The sequence below is a fragment of the Castor canadensis genome, chromosome 14 (assembly GCF_047511655.1).
Source record: "Castor canadensis chromosome 14, mCasCan1.hap1v2, whole genome shotgun sequence".
Classification (NCBI taxonomy): domain Eukaryota; kingdom Metazoa; phylum Chordata; class Mammalia; order Rodentia; family Castoridae; genus Castor; species Castor canadensis.
In genome coordinates this window covers 88845313-88861337 of record NC_133399.1, presented here as the reverse complement: position 1 = coordinate 88861337, position 16025 = coordinate 88845313, and the positions used below count along the sequence as shown (strand labels likewise).

Genomic DNA, 16025 nt, shown 5'->3' with positions numbered 1-16025 from the left:
TCCTACCTGCTCTCTAGAATGTTCTTATAGTTTAACTTCCTTAAGAAAAAACTTTAAATTAGCAGCAAACATGAAGTGTAGATAAGAAGGTACCTGCCACATTGAATTAATCACAATACAATAGATCCATTAATTTACAAAAGGAGTGGGTAGAATTCTTGGCAAGTCCTACATTTGACTATTTATTTGTAATTTATGATATATGCCAAGGCCTTGTCTTCTCAGCTCATAAAACTGTGCTGGTCCACAAAGATTCCAGAAGGAAGGCCACGAAGTTGTTATTTTAAATCATTCTGGTTAGGTTATTGATTTAAGACACCAAATGAGAGAAGTGTATGCGATGAGTTTAACTAAAAAGACATGTAATTCAACTTCGGATCTGATTTTCTGATTTATAAAGTGTTCACAAAATCCTGGACTTGTGATCATAGTTGGGTAGTTACACTATTCAAAGTCAGCCTATTTAGTTCTGGACAGTCCCAATCATTAGGAAGCTCTTCATGGGTCTTTGATACTCCACAGATTAAATTTAGTCCATTTTGCTCAAGACAAATCCCAAATATTTAGAAATGCTCATCTGGTCTTTAATCTTTACTTCTGACTAAATGGCCCAATTTCCAGCTACCACTTTCGTATGACTTGGTTTGGATCTGCCTAAGTCTCCTGGACACTCACTCCTAATGTACTCCAGACAGTCCTAGAACGTGGGATATTGCCCAGACAGAGCACAATACTCCAGGTGTGCTTTACCCAACGAAAGTGGAATGAGTTTCCAGCATTCTTTGTTATGAGCTTCTAAGCATCTTTTGTCATGAGCAATATTGCTGTTAATTTAGCCTGAGTTGATTGATTTTCTGCTTTAACTTCACACACTTGACTTGTTAATGAGTTTTCAGTATTAAAAAAACAAAAACAGCCATAATCGTTTTTTCTTGTTTCCTACAGACACATCTCTCATTTTAGACCTGCAAAATTCATCTTTTGTATTTACGTAGCTATCCATTTATTTCTGTTAAATTCTATCTCACAGGGCTGGGGAGTGTAGCTCAATGGTAGAGTAAGCACTTAGCATGCATAAGGCCCTGGGATCGACCACCAGCATCCAAACAAATAAAATAACAAACTAAAAAATATGTCTGTCTCACAAGATATACCCCAACCTGGATTTGACTCTTTGACCCAATTAATTAGCAATTGAACTAGCTTTTTTTGTTTGTTTGCTTTCCCCACTCATTTGGAGGCTTGGCTTTAAGCAGTAAATGCCTGTTTACCAAGAGCAAAACACTGAGTACCCGCCCTCCCCCCAAAAAAATCAAAGTCAATAATTGAGCTCTCTATTATATAATAGAGGTGACATAGATCCATTCATGACCAGCATTTGGAGGAAGTTACTCAACCAGATTAAAATTCACCTGATAATATCTCTTGGGCCACCATTCTCCAGCTTACCTATAAAAAAAAAAAAAAGATGGATTTTTTTAAACATTTTGATGAAAAGCAAATGTACAATTTCTACAGCATCCTCTTAGAAGGCTTATGTCATTGTACTCTAATAACTAAGTCATTATACCCTAAGAAGACTTCAATTAAATTTGACAGTTTAGCCACCTCACCAAAAAAGAGCAAGACTCTCCCAGGAGGACCATTTGTTCACCCAGCAATAAAAATACCTTTTCAAGAAAAATGTAACATGTACTATGTATTCTATATCAGCAGGAACTGGCAACATGAAGAGGTATGACTATTAATTTTTAAAAATCAATTTGGCATAAAATACATAAAGAGAATTAGTCACTTGAAAGGTAGATATTCATTTGACTGGTGCTACCATTGTGAAAAAAGTTTTAGAATTCCTCTACCTAAGTTTTTCCCTCAAAGCTGAAAAAAGTACATCTTAGTCACTTGAGAGAAGCTTTGAGAGGACAGTCATTCTGAGCCAAGGCAAGTAAGTAGAATGAAGTATCTTTCTACTGGCAACACCTTCTCATCTGTATCTCATCCAGCTAAAGTCACTTAGCTGTAGCAACCTTCTAACTTCTGCCATTTCAACTTAGCAATATTCAAACTGGTTGCCATTTTCTCTAACATGCTTAACTGCTACTTTCTTGTGAGTGCACAAGTAGAAAGACTCTACAATAGACTATCCTCAGGCTCTTATGTAAGGCTTTATTGAACGCGTGCCAAGATTTAGACGGCCAAACAAGAAGAATCTTGGTGATTAGAGCTATGAAAAATTCAAATTAGTATTTCCTGGTAAGGACAATTCTTCCTACTGAATAGGCAAGAGGATGGAGTAACACTGCTAATTGCCTCAGCCAAGAAGAGAAATGAAACACAACTTAGAGTGTAAGAACATAGGCTCTGGGTATATGACATTTGAGTCTTGGGCTTTGAGACCTTGGGAAATTTCTTTGCCTTAGAAAGTTGTTACATTATTACAATGATTAAATAAAATTTAAATGCACTTAAGCATGGCACATAATAACAGTTCATAATAACAGTTCATAATAACAGTTACTATTCCAAGTATTCAACAAGCTATCTTCTGTTTCGATTTTAACTCTCCAGATAGATTTACACAAAGCCCAAAAAAGATGGGCTCAGACCATTTCTGAACTATTTAAACTATTTATAGCTAAATATTAGAATGCAAATTTCACAACAGCAGTGATTTTTCTGTGTTTTCTTTCATACAGTATTTCTAGCACCTTCACTTTGGCACATCATAGGGAATTAATTACTATTTGTTGAATAGATAAGTGAATCTAGCTCCCTATATTTGCCCACATTTACTGTCTCTTCAGGTTGCTTAAGTGGTTTATGAAAGAAAAAGAGAAAATCTGGGTGAGCATTTAGCACTGTCTGACACATAGATACACAATAAATAGTACTATTATGTTCACATGACTCTTAGTGAGCTTACTGAGGGGACATAAGAGACATGGACAGATGCAAACAAGGTCTGAGACAGATGGCTTTCTCTACTTGTGGAGCTTTGAGCAGATAAGTATTTAAATAAATTAGGTGCACAGGATAATATAAGAAAATAGAACAATGGACACTAATCAGGTCAGAAGTATAGGGAAGTCTTCTCTGACTGATTCTTTAAAAGAAGACCTAAAAAATGATTTGGAATTAGACACGTGAAGGAAATGGTAAAGAGAAAGATTATAACCATATGGATTGACTTGTACAAAGGCCCTGAGGTAAGCAGGATCTTGATTTTCTTAAGAGAACAAAGAGAAGCCAATTGAAATGCAGGAGTACGAAGGCCAGACATCTTGCTAGGCAGCAAGACTAGATAAGACCTTGTAGGTCATGCTAAGAATTTAGCTAAGAGAGCAAGAAATCTTTGAGTGATTTGAAGAGCAGGATCTAACACATTGGAAGAGTTTTAAATAATTCAGCTGTTCTGAGGAGAACTGAGGATATGTCATGCAAATCACTGCATAGCTCAGAAAAGCTGGTTAGAGGAGCAGAAGAGGAGCTGAAGGTGTGTTGTAGTCAGTACTATCTCAGCTAACACCCTAAGGGGCATTGGGTGGCATTATTTTTGATTGGTTAAATTAAATGCTGATGCACAAAAACCAATTTTCACCTGTGAGGAATTCTACCTGTCAAAGAAAAAGAAATTGGAGCTAGTAAGATTACTTTTCCCCTTTACTCTTATCAAGGTGTTATTTGCATCTTTCAGAAGCCAGTGGTAAAAAAATAAGAAGAATCCTGATTTGTCTCTCCTCCAGATAGCTCAATGGATAGTCATATATCAGTCCTGTCCTTCTCCACAAGTCTAAGACAGGGGGAAACAGAACTTTTTGTTTCTTATCTTATCCTCCCCCCTTTCCCACTCCATTTATTTTACAGGTAGAAAATACCTGTAATCAATGCAAAAGAATGTGAATACATGCATGTAATTGCAATAATGATACCTGCTGTAACTATTCCATGAATCAGGGAAGGGAAAAATAAAAGGAGCAGTGGAGGGAGTGAATTTGAGTATGATATGGTTGATATGTTGTAAGAACCTTTATAAATGCCACAATGTACCCCCACCCAGTACAATAAAGGAAAAAAGAAAATACCTGTAATCACTGACAAACTAAGTGACCATCAAAGATTATTATCAGGGATAAAACTAGGATTAAAATCTAGTCTCATAATTATAAGCCTTCATTTCCTCATAACCCATATTAGACATCAGAAGCATTTGACATGAAGAAATTCTCTCTTAAAAAAGCATCCTCTTTCAAAGTATGTTTTTTATAATTCATTTTTCTAATTACATGTTAACTTCTAGGAGAGAATAACTTAATTCTTCCCACTTCAATCTAGCCTTTCCAACTGCTTGCTAAGTACCCAAATCTGGATGTCCCATTTAACATTTCTAACTCTTTTCACCTGAAAAAAAAATCAATATCGTTTCTACCTTCATGTTCCTCTTTCATATTTCCTGATTCAATACTGCTTTTCAACTATTCATCACCTCTTCCTTTTATCTCCATCCCCATATCCCATAAATCCTGTGTATTTAATTTCTCAAATAACTCTCAGATCACTTTCCTTGTCACAACCCAACTCATGCTCATTGCTTTTGTTTTGCATGTTTTGCTGAAATCTGGATTCTTGCAATAGACTCCAACTGTTCTCTCCTGCTGTAGTCCATTCTCTTTCTATCTCTCCTTCATCATCCTCACTGTCACGCTAAATATAGATCTGTGACTTTATTCTGTCAAATCTTCCAATGACCACTCCCCAACATTTGCATTGAAATCAAGTCTTAGCAGGCTGCCTGAGTCTCTTTTTGATGTGGTCCTCACCTTCCCCTTGGATAGCATCCTCCAGAATGCTCCACTGGCTGTTCGCTGTGTTCCACCCATAGCAAATGGTCCCAGAACATGATCTAGCCCTCCATAAGCTCTGCATCATGTCCTTCACTGTTTTGACCCACCAGCGTGCATAACTGCTTAGGGTGCTTACACGGACTGTTCCCTCTATCTGGGACGCGTTTTACCCAGGTATCTGCATGGCTAATTCCTTTTCCTGCTTCAAGATGGTCCAAATGTCACTTTCTCAATGAGGCTTGTCCTAATTACTCTTTAAATTTCTACACTGGCCCCATCTCTGTCACTTCAGGTCCCCCTGACTTCCTCATTTTTTTTATATCACCTTTGAACAGGCTGCATATTTTAACTATTATCTTGTTTATTAACTGTGCTCCACTGTCCTACCTTTTTTCTTACATTTAGAATGTGAGCCAGGAAGGCAGAGATTTTTGTGTCATTAAATCCATTGATCTAATTTGCCAGTGCCTGACAAATAGGAGGTGCTTGATAAATTTTTTGTGGAATAAATTAAATGTAGAAAGGTATATGTTATTTCACATCTTTCTTTTCATGACTTCTTCCCTGTGTCTGAAATAATCTAAGGCATCCTATCCTATTCATCCCCTTCTACAATCTCATTGACGCTTTTTTTTTCCTTTCTTCTTTAGGGCAGTATTTTATTGCAATTAAATGAAAAGCTTAGCTTTGCTATTTGTCCAAAAACAAAATCAAGACCAAAGAGATACAGTTCAAAAATTAGGCCTGAAAATCATAGGAATTTTAAAAATAAAAATATAAAATCCCAAAGCTTAACTAAATATCTTGTTTTATCTCTAAAATAAGAGCATTGTTTTTCTGAAAAGAAATATTAAAAGAAAAACTCTAAAATTCCCCGAAATCTAGACAATGATGAAAAAGAAATTGCTGGATTTTTGTTGTCATTGACACTTTTTTACATCTAACTTTTTTTTTTTACTTATTGGTTTGGGATCTGAGGATAGAACTTAGATTATCTTTCTATGCCTCTTTCTTAATATAGACCAAAAAACAAAAGAACCTTATAAATACTTGTTCAACTCAACTGGCCTAAATAATGTTGTATTTCAATTAAAAAGAAAAAAAACACGCAGAAAAACCTACCTAATTAGTCTTTTCTTCAGAGACCTCAAAGGATAATCATATATCAACCTAAACTCATGGATCTAACCATAGTTACACAGAAGAGCTAATTTCATAGCCTTAAAGTACCTTTGTTCCATAAATACTTTTGCTTAAAATGAGTAGTACAATTATTCAATGTGGAATTGGTTGAGTCAGAAGATAATTCTTTTCAAACTCTATTTTTCCAGAATTTCAGAAAATACAATTTGATACCAAATAGCTGGTCTCAGACCAGATGGTTAGTACACTCTGATATTTTAGAACTGGGGATGCTTTCTGGCTAAAAATAAATTAAGGAATGGGGAAAGTGGAATCATTATTATTTAGTTTCTTATTTATATGCAGAACATTGCTTTTTTACATGTTATCCTCACAACAAACATGTGAAGTATATTTTACCTGCATTTTACAAATAAGTAAGCTGAGGTTCACAGAATTTAAAAAAACTTGTCCAAAGTCACATAACAAGTAAATGGTATGACTGAAATCTATCCAAATCCATTTTGGCCCCAAATCCCAAGCCCTTCACCCACCATCCCGTAGCTCCCCGCAATGTGTGGTTCTTTCATTCTCAGAATCCTCTTTCTATACATTATATACTCACACACCTATTTAATTATCTTTGCATCTTTGGTGTTTAGTTCTTGTATGACCCTACGCACAATATGCTAGGTTTTCTGCAATTCGCTCTTTCTTTTAAAGTCAGACTCTACCTTAGTACGGAACTTAATAAAATTCAATGCAGGCATGTGAATGCCAAAAGGTGCTACACAAATGCCAATCAAGTCCACAATCAACTTCAAAGCAGTATCCCTTCCAATGAGCTACCTGAAAAGCTCCACCCATGATTTTCAGTGTATATTGATTAGCTGGCACTGGGCATTGATTATGAGAGTCAATTTAGTATTCCTGAATCTGAATTTATGCATTTCTTATTCAATGATTTCTAATTTTCTTAGGCAAAATAAAATGAACAAAAAACAAGAAAGTAGGCATCCGCAGAAGATGGGAGGGTAAAGCAAAATGTATTATATGACATTGTGAAGAGCAAGTCCTATATTATGCCTTCGTACATGACTGACCAAGACAATCTAGCTAAAAATAAAGAAAGAACTTCTTCTATTATCATTTATGGAGTATTGTTAGGGTACATCAACTTGCCAAATACTCAGGAGTCTAGTCCACAAAAAAAAAAAAAAAAAACCTTACATTTTCTTAATAGCCATGTCAAGAAATTCATTCAATTTTATAGCTGGGAGAGGCCCTCGAGATTTAGCTAATCCAGCCCTTCATTTTACTGGTGAGAAACTTCTCAGACCTAGATAGATATAGGGAATTCAATTTTTCAACTTTTATGAGAACATGAAGTATAAGTACAGAAAATGTATTCTGGATAGTTCAGGGTAGTGCTAAATTTGCATATCCTGCCTGGTTGTACCCATGAGTATACCTGTGATTGTCAGAACATGTGTTCCTACATGGGATTTGGAAAAATATGATCACCTTATGGCTCAGAAAATAATGTTCAGAAAATCTGGTTTGGCTTTTGCAAACACGCTGAGGTACACAGCTGGTGACGGAAAAGAAGAAAGAAACATTTTCTACTCCTTCTTTTCTCATGTTTTATCTTTCATCGAAACCTGTTTTGAGGATAAACTGTGAGCATATGGAGGTCCCATCTGAGCTACTGATGAAGGTAACAATAGGAAGAAATGCAGATAGTGAAGAGGGGAAAGAGGTACATAGAACAAAGTGAATTAGAATTTAGCAGCTCACGCAGAATTTTCATGAATATTACAACTTAAAAATAGTCTTTGGAGCCAGGTACTGGTGGCTCACACCTGTGCTGTACTCCTAGCTACTTAGGAAACTGAAATCAGGAGGATGGAGGTTTAAGGCCAGCCCAGGCAAACAGTTTGCAAGACCCCATCTCCAAAATAACCAGAGCAAAATGAAGTGGAGGTGTGGTTCAAGCAGTAGAGTGCCTGCTTGGCAAGGGTGAAGTCCTGAGTTCAAACCACAGTCCTATCAAAAAAAAGTGGGGTAGGGGGTGTTGTCTCAGTGGTAGAACTTGTCTAACATGCATGAGGCCCTGGGTACAATCCCTAACACCACAAAACAAAAAAGAGAGAGAGATTGAGAGAAAGAAAGAATGCTGATTGAAAATTGATCTAATATATTAGGTCCATATAGTTAAACTGGTGAAAGTTGAGGGTGGGGAATTGTGAGAGATGCTCTAAGAAGGGACAGACAGAGAAGGGGACTGCTGTTCAAGGAGCCAGCATAGCTGAGAGAGAAATCTGTAATTCCAACACCCAGGACCCCAAGAAGGAATACTGTGTGGAGGGATTGCAAGCATAGACTCCCTCCTCCTAGAATCTGTCATCTCTATACCAGAGTAGAAGAGAGTTTCTCAGAGCTTTTGCCTGGGATCAGACCTGGGTGGATATAAAGAAGATGATAAGGAGACCTCAGGAGCCCTCTTAGTGTAAGGAAAGCAAAATTCACAACAAACTCAAAAAATGTGCCTTTAAAGAGAACAGAAGGGCAAGATGTGGTGGCCTTCACCTGTAATCCCATTACATGGTAGTCTGTAGCAGAAGGATTACAAATTCTAGGCCAGCCTGGCTACTTAGCTAGATCTGGTCTCAAAGACACAGGAGAAAAAAAAGAGAGGGAGGGAGAGAAGGAGAAAGAGAAAGAGAGAAAAAGAAAGAAAGAAGGAGCCAGAGATCAGACGAGAACAGTGAACCTTTGTATTAAGCATAGCTCTTTGTTTGCACTCAAAATAGAAATATGCAGACTAAATTGCTGGCATGTTGCCTTTCTCCTTTCCTTCATGCAGTGCTGAACTATACAAACATCCGGATCCTAAAAGGACATTAAATATTGGTTTGATGGAGTCTTAAAATCCAAGAACAACCCAGAAATGTTTACAAAGGGAGGCTGAGAAACTCTTAAATCTAAAAGCATTGTTAAGTTTTGTGTTCCTCACTTAAAGAAAAATAACCAGTACTTCTAAACACTTCCTAAACTAAGTAATAAAACATTACTTGATCTTAAAACAGTGATTTAGGGACATTTTCTCATATTTCTGGCACTTTATTAAAAATAACACACTGTAACAGAAAAAATTTTGATACTAGTTAAGGAAAGCACTTTTCTTCTAGCCTTGTCTTCTTTTCCTACATGCACAATAAAAAGGGGTGTGTGTTACTACATCCTGTTCAGATAATGAGCTTGCTCAAGATTTAAACTTTGTGCCCTTGCTCAAACAGCTGTTAACTGTCTCCTGTGATTTTTGTTTTTTAAGTGAATGTTGCCTTCTTTTTTTTAAAAGAAAACCACCACAAGAACCACATTGCTGCAACACCTGTAACATCAGTAAAGGGGTGGTTGAGAAGACTAAAGCTTTGGAACTAACAAATTTGAACTTTGAACTTTTCAGCTATTGTCTGTGTATGCCTTGTCCCAGTCCCCATACTTGTCTTCTGAAGAGGACAGCTGAGCACTTTGGTTCTTATTTCTTTTGTATTTGTCTTTTCCATTAGAGATTCAATGGAAGGGTAGGGAAAATTTGACTCTTCTAGTTGTGTGTGTGTTTGTGTGTCTGTCTGTGTCTGTGTGGTTAATGCTCATTATGTACTAAATTATAGTTTCTGTGTAAATGTTTCATGTTTCCCCTCAAGTAGCTGGATTATTAGCTGCTTGACAAGCACCCCCATGTATTTATCTTCAAAATCCAAACTTGTGGTAAACACTAACCAAAGAGCAGGAAAAGAATGGATTGCTTTTTTAAAAATGAAAGAATCAGCCAGGCACTGATCATTCATGCCCATAACACTACCTACCTATTTGGGAGATTGAGATTGGGAGGATCACAGTTCAAGGCCACCCCAGGGCAAATAGTTCTTGAGACACCATCTCAACCAATAGCTGGGTGCACCTGTCATTCCCACCTGTAGGTGGGAAGCATAAGGTATGAGTATGAAAGTTCAGCCTGGCCTGGGTAAAAAGTAAGACCTTATCTGCATGCTAGAAGTATGACCCTAGTGGTAGAGTATCTGCCTCACAAGTGCAAAGCTCTGAGTTCAAACCTCAGGATTGCCAAAATAATGAATGAATAAGTAAGTGAATATTTTGTCTTTGATTAAACCTTCTTGAAGGTCTTCTATAGTGTCCATAGATCCAGTGTTCCACATTGACAAATCAATCTACTTTTGTTTGGTTTGGGAGCTGGTCTGTTTATTCTGTGATACATACTCAAATGTAAACAAATATTTTATTTCTGGATGCTTTGGTCTCTAATCTTATTCCCCATTGATTATGTCAGTCTTTTCTTTCTGATCCCTCCAGGACAGAATATTATTTCATCCTGTGAGCAATAGCTGCATGGATTGCAACCCCGCAGAGAAGAAGATTTTCATGGCCAGATGTGACCCTCTGTCTGAGACTCAGCAGTGGATTTTTGAACACATCAACATGACTGTTTTAGAAAAAATTAACCACCATACCAGCTCCTAGAAAAAGAGAAGGAAGAAAGAGTGATTACCTACAAATTATGAGCTATATTTTAGCCAGCATCTGGGTCAAAGGAGTCAGGAATAACATTTCCTAGATCCAGGAACCTGGTTTAAAGATTTGTAAATGCCATGTCGAAAGTAGGTTGTCCTGAAGAACTTCCTGCATCTGAACAACTTGGCTGAGAACCTCACCAGCTGCTTCTGAGAACTCAAGACTAGTGGTTCCCTTGCTGGCCAAGGGCAAAGATTATTTAGGGACTTTTCAAAACAACTGCTGAGTTAATAAATCCTAGCATTTCTCAGGTCAAATCCTGCAGTAGTGAGTAGCTATGAATGGATCCTATTAACCTGGTGGGAGGGGGGAAGGAAATAGAGTGCATGACTGCTCTGACAACCTGAGGATACCACAGGTTTAGAACTAGCCACACTTAAGGGTGAGCTGTACTCTTTGGTGCCATTCTCTGACTAAGAATGGGTTAAGCAGGTTTAACCCTTAAAAGTGCTGCAGATGATTTTAGAGTGCTCATACTATTCTGTTTTCTTTTGAAACAAGAGTGCGATATCTAATACTTAAATCACATAACAAATGGACTTCCAGTTCTCATTCTTTCATTTACATTGTCATTTTCCTTTTAGAGCAGAAGTTACTTCTTGTTCATAAAAGCTCATGCTCTATATCAACTTAAGTTCTAATTCACTGCCCTTGTATGAATCTAGTTAACAAAAACAAAGGAAACTATGCTACCCAGTTACTCCAAAGAAAGATTTCACAGAAGCAGCAACATACCATAAAAAGATTTAGGAGAGAGATTTCCTTAGGAAATCTATTTTTACTTTTCTATTATTTTTAGAATTTTACAAGTCTGATGTTTGTCCAGCCATGATTTTTATTAAGGAAGGTAGTGGAGTGAGGTTGATGTAATTTGTTTAGGAGATTCTCAAACCCAAATAAACCTACACTCCAAGTGATATGTGAAAATGGCTTGGTTCACTTCAATTCTATTTAATCAGTGCCAGGAACTTAGAACTGGTTTTATTTAATTATCTGTTTAGGGATTTTTGTTTGTTTGTTTTTATATTGTCAATATCAATGATGTTGTTTTATTTGGAAGCCCATGAAAGGAACTACCATTAATAAAATGATTCTGACATTATTTTCTGTTAATGGAACACTATTTCAGGGGTAAAGAAAGGAACAATTCAAAAATTAAGTTAAATGAGATATCTTATCCTTAAAAGATTTTTCAATAGCGATGGGTTACGGGAAGAATGTATACGTATCAAGATGATCTCTAAAGGGAAAATCATCATGTCATCACACATTTCTCAACTTTTTCCAGGTACAAAAATGCTTCCACTTTGCTTTTATTGTTTTTCTTTTAACTTGGCTTCCTTGTTAATAAAAATTTATATATCCTCTTGGATATAGACCACTGAATTTTAGGACTGAGAAGATGCAATCCTTTTTTTGTAAGGCAAATAGCAAAAGCCCAGAGAGACTCAACTCTTGGCAGAGCTGGTTGGTCCTAGTCCTGTTTTGTCTCCTGTTCTGTGTTGTCTCACTTGGTTGCCCATGGTGGTTCTGATTATTTACTTCAATTTAACTTGAAATTTTCAGCCACCAAATTAAAAATAATATACTTCTCTGAGGACACCCAGAGAATTGTTCAGAAACCTTAATATATAAGACCTCTTCTTGTAAATGTTCATGATTTTGTTCTACCCTTGATACCTAATCGAAAGGTCAAAACTGCCCTGCTAATAGTGGAGGAAGACTTATTTCATTATTTCTACTGATTTTTCCAAGCATTCTTTTGAAGAGCTATTCTTTTTAAACCAACTGTCACAGAGATATTTTGTATAGGTCAAGAGATCTTGAGGCATTCAAGATGCATAGTGGAGAAAATCAATAGAGAGAAATTAACCTGTGTGTTGAACATTTCTAAAGACTGGGTAAAGATTTATCTGAAGTGTCCAGAGAGCAATCTGACTGCTGAATTAGATAAGCCTATAAAAGTTCACATTCTGTCATTGAACAGGTGACTGCTATCTACAACTACCAAAGAGACAACCCTGGATTCTGCACTCCAAAAAGCCCAGTCTTGTAGTGATCTCTTAGGATGCTATAATCATGCTTAGTTAGCTAGCTCTATCCTTTGAGAAAGTCTGAATATTGCATCATTTTAGTGTGATACACTGTGATCGACCAAGATTGGTCTTCTACTGTTAGAGTAAAATAGTATAATGTAAGAAATTAAAATTTTTTAAAAATGAAAGCTTGAGACATTAAATCCAAAATTAAAATTTCAAACTGTCAAACAATCATTAAATATATGCACATGGGAGCACACAAATAGAAAAAAATGAAACCCAGGGAATATGCCCCTAAGCAGAAGGGCACAGCACTGCCAATAAGCACTTTTAAAGAGGTATTTCCAGTACCATTGAGGTCAAGAGTCTACTTGCTTGAAATACCACTCCTACCATTCTGAAAAGTATAAAACTACATATGTTTGAATTTTTAATCAGCAAAAGGGACTGAACAGTCTTGTTCCTGGAAATAAAATGTTTTATAAATTGGACAGTAGAGTACTCACCAACTCTTATCAGAATGAGAGGGAAAATGTCATAAGATTAATTTGGCCACAGAAATTGCTTCTTTTCCATAAAAAAGAAATAGTTCCACCAGGAGTTAGAATATAATTTTTAAAATTCCTTTTATGTATTTACAGAGAAAAAGCTATTATGCTGTAAAAAAAATTATGAACTAATTGTGGAATTTATACTTTACCCAAGGCTAAATGAATACCATGGCAATAATAAGGTACTGGCTTCTATGTCTACTGTTATTTAGTTTAGAATATTAATATGATCCCATATGACTGTTCTTAAATGTATTCATTACATCAGAAGCTGCAGTGAATAATGCAAGTTCAAGGATTATTTTGTGAATAGATAACACAGAACTTAATACAATAAATGAATAACACATAATGCAGATGGACTAAGAGTCAATGAAGAAAAAGTGTCAAGACCATTCTTTTCACACTTTCTGTCAAACATGAAATCAATGACAACACTTGACACTATTTCCTTTAGTGGCAATTATGTGTTTTAAAAGAAGATAGCTATCAAAATATAAGAAAGTAAATATTTTATTCTTCTTATTTTCACATAAAAACTTCTATTTTATTTATTTATTTTGTGGTGCTAGGGATTGAACCCAGGTCCTTGAGAATGCCAGGCAAGTACTCTACTACTGAGCTACATCCCAGCCCCATTTTAATCTTTTTACAACTAGCTCTGTAAGAAAACAGCAAAAGGAAATTTTTCTTGGAAGGACCAAGACCATAAAGTTTATGGCAGACCCATCGAAAGAGCCAATGACACTTCAACTATGAAGCAGTCACAGAAGACCATACCTGCCATGGTGTGACATTCCTGGCCCAGGACCTCACACACTTACAAACTCAGAAAACAGCTGATGGCAAGGCTTTGCCAGATCTGCTTTTGACTCCCTGTCTTAAGCATTACAGAATCTTTTCCAGAGCAGATAGTTCCTCTGGCCCTCTGGAGAGGACAGTTAAGCTATATTTTTTTTAGAATTTAGAACCATCCTAATAATACATTATAAATATTGATTTAAGAAGCTGCTTAATAAAATCTCTTTAAGCTGCTTACCCTGACAAGAATATAATACTTTACATAAACAGGTGCTGGAGATATGCTGGAAATAAGACATTTTATATAAATCAGGAGAAGAAATACCTCAAAGGGAAAATATTTTCAAGGTGATTCTTGTGATCTTGGGAGCAAGTACAAATGCAAGAGAGACATTATGTCTCCAGAGATGGTGTGTGCAGTCCTCCTCATTCACCTCATTGACAAGTTCTACCCTTGCCATCATCACTCTCAGGCGACACCACTAACTGTAATTACTCTCCGTGTTAAAACTGTGGCTAAGGACATTGAAGCATGACAAGTGGCCAGTCCTTCCCACACTGCTGGCACTGGAAGATTGCTCTTTGATTTATGTCCATAGCCTTTACTCGCAGAAATGGGAGCCACTTGCAACTCTATTTGGTAGACTTGACATTGGCCTGAAGCTTTTATTCACAGTCAAGTCTCTATACTTGACATTCCAGACTGGTGTGTCTGGTATGGTAGCCTCTCAGCAACAACAGTTCAGGCACGTGTTCAATACTTCAGTTCAGAGAAACCTGGCAGGACATTGCTTACATCCTCCCGCCTATCGTTGCTCCCTTCAGCTCATTGCATGACATCTTCCTGGGATTTCCACAGTCCTCCACTCTCACATCTACTCAGTACAACAGAGTGAAAGAATGACCTAGGACAGAAAGGCTGGTTACATTTCAGAATCTTATTGGTACTGATTTTCTTCTGACATCACTCACCTTGGGTGGAGGGGAGGAGGATGTTCATAACTAAGTAATTATTCCTGGTTTACTAGGAATAGTCTTAGTTAATACCTGTTGTCCTGTATAATTATTCATAATGCCCCCCTTTTGCTTTTAAAAGTATCCTAATTTGCATAACAAATCATATTACTGCCCTATTTATAATTCACCTGCTTGTTTATTTTATAATTTCTCTATAGAAAATTTAAATGTCTTTTGTTTATCAATGGCCTGTAAGAAATCAACTAGACTCATCCCTTCCCTTCAAACAGGACCATACCTAAACATTTTATTGATGACTATCTATTGTACTCACATGGTTCTTTGCAAGTTGCCTAATGGAATTTTTGTTATCAAGAGTTCATGCATCCACTTAAATTTTGTGCTGAGTTAAGCAATTTTAATTTAAGTTTTTTTCTCATATTTTTAAGAATGCACTAAGTCATTTTATGCTTTTTCAAGGTATAAATAATAGATCCCCAACATGAACTAATATTAATTCTAAATATTATGATATTATGGTAAGATGTATATTCTATTTCATTATACTTTTGTTTTTCAAAGCAATTTTATATTTATCATCACATTTTGCCTGATAGCTACTTCTGTAGTAGGCAATATAACTATTTTTTTGAAGAAACTGAAAGACAGTCAAAGGCCTTGCAAGGTCAAGATCATGCAACAAATTAGAAGAGTTCAGGCCTTCTAATATTTAGTTCTCTGCTCTTTTCATTCTTCATTATACTTCATACCTCACTTCATACCTCATTTATGCACAATGAAACCAAATATGTAGATTTTCAGTCACTTACTCCTCTAGGACTTTTATTTTTAACCCCTTTATTGTTTGTTCTTCTCTGTGCCTTTTTGTTTTTGTTGGTTTTCCCACAAGCTTATTTAAATAAGAACACCAATCTGAATCTGGATTAATCTCTCTTAATGAGATTTCCAGGGTGCTTTTAGCAAAAGGAATGATCTACTAAAGCTATTTGTATAGCTGTAGATGATAATAAACCCTAAAGCAAATACTTTGTACTTTGTGATGACTAATGAATTCAGTCCTCACAGGGGAAAAACAGCCACTAAGCAAAGCATTTGCA

At 36.3% G+C, this 16025-nt stretch overlaps 1 protein-coding gene and 1 long non-coding RNA gene across 3 annotated transcripts in view; one reads left to right on the top strand and one right to left on the bottom strand.

Moving 5' to 3' along the window:
- Positions 1-15403, top strand: part of Galntl6 (polypeptide N-acetylgalactosaminyltransferase like 6) — a 1137834-nt gene extending 1122431 nt beyond the window's left edge. For both annotated transcript variants that reach the window (XM_074054979.1, XM_074054980.1), the window contains one exon: positions 10341-15403. In XM_074054979.1, the coding sequence (XP_073911080.1) occupies positions 10341-10508 (168 nt within the window). In that variant the 3' untranslated portion in view covers positions 10509-15403. The remainder of the gene's footprint in view (positions 1-10340) is intronic.
- Positions 1-16025, bottom strand: part of LOC141416913 (uncharacterized) — a 75039-nt gene that overhangs the window by 13591 nt on the left and 45423 nt on the right. The gene's annotated exons all lie outside the window — the stretch shown is intronic.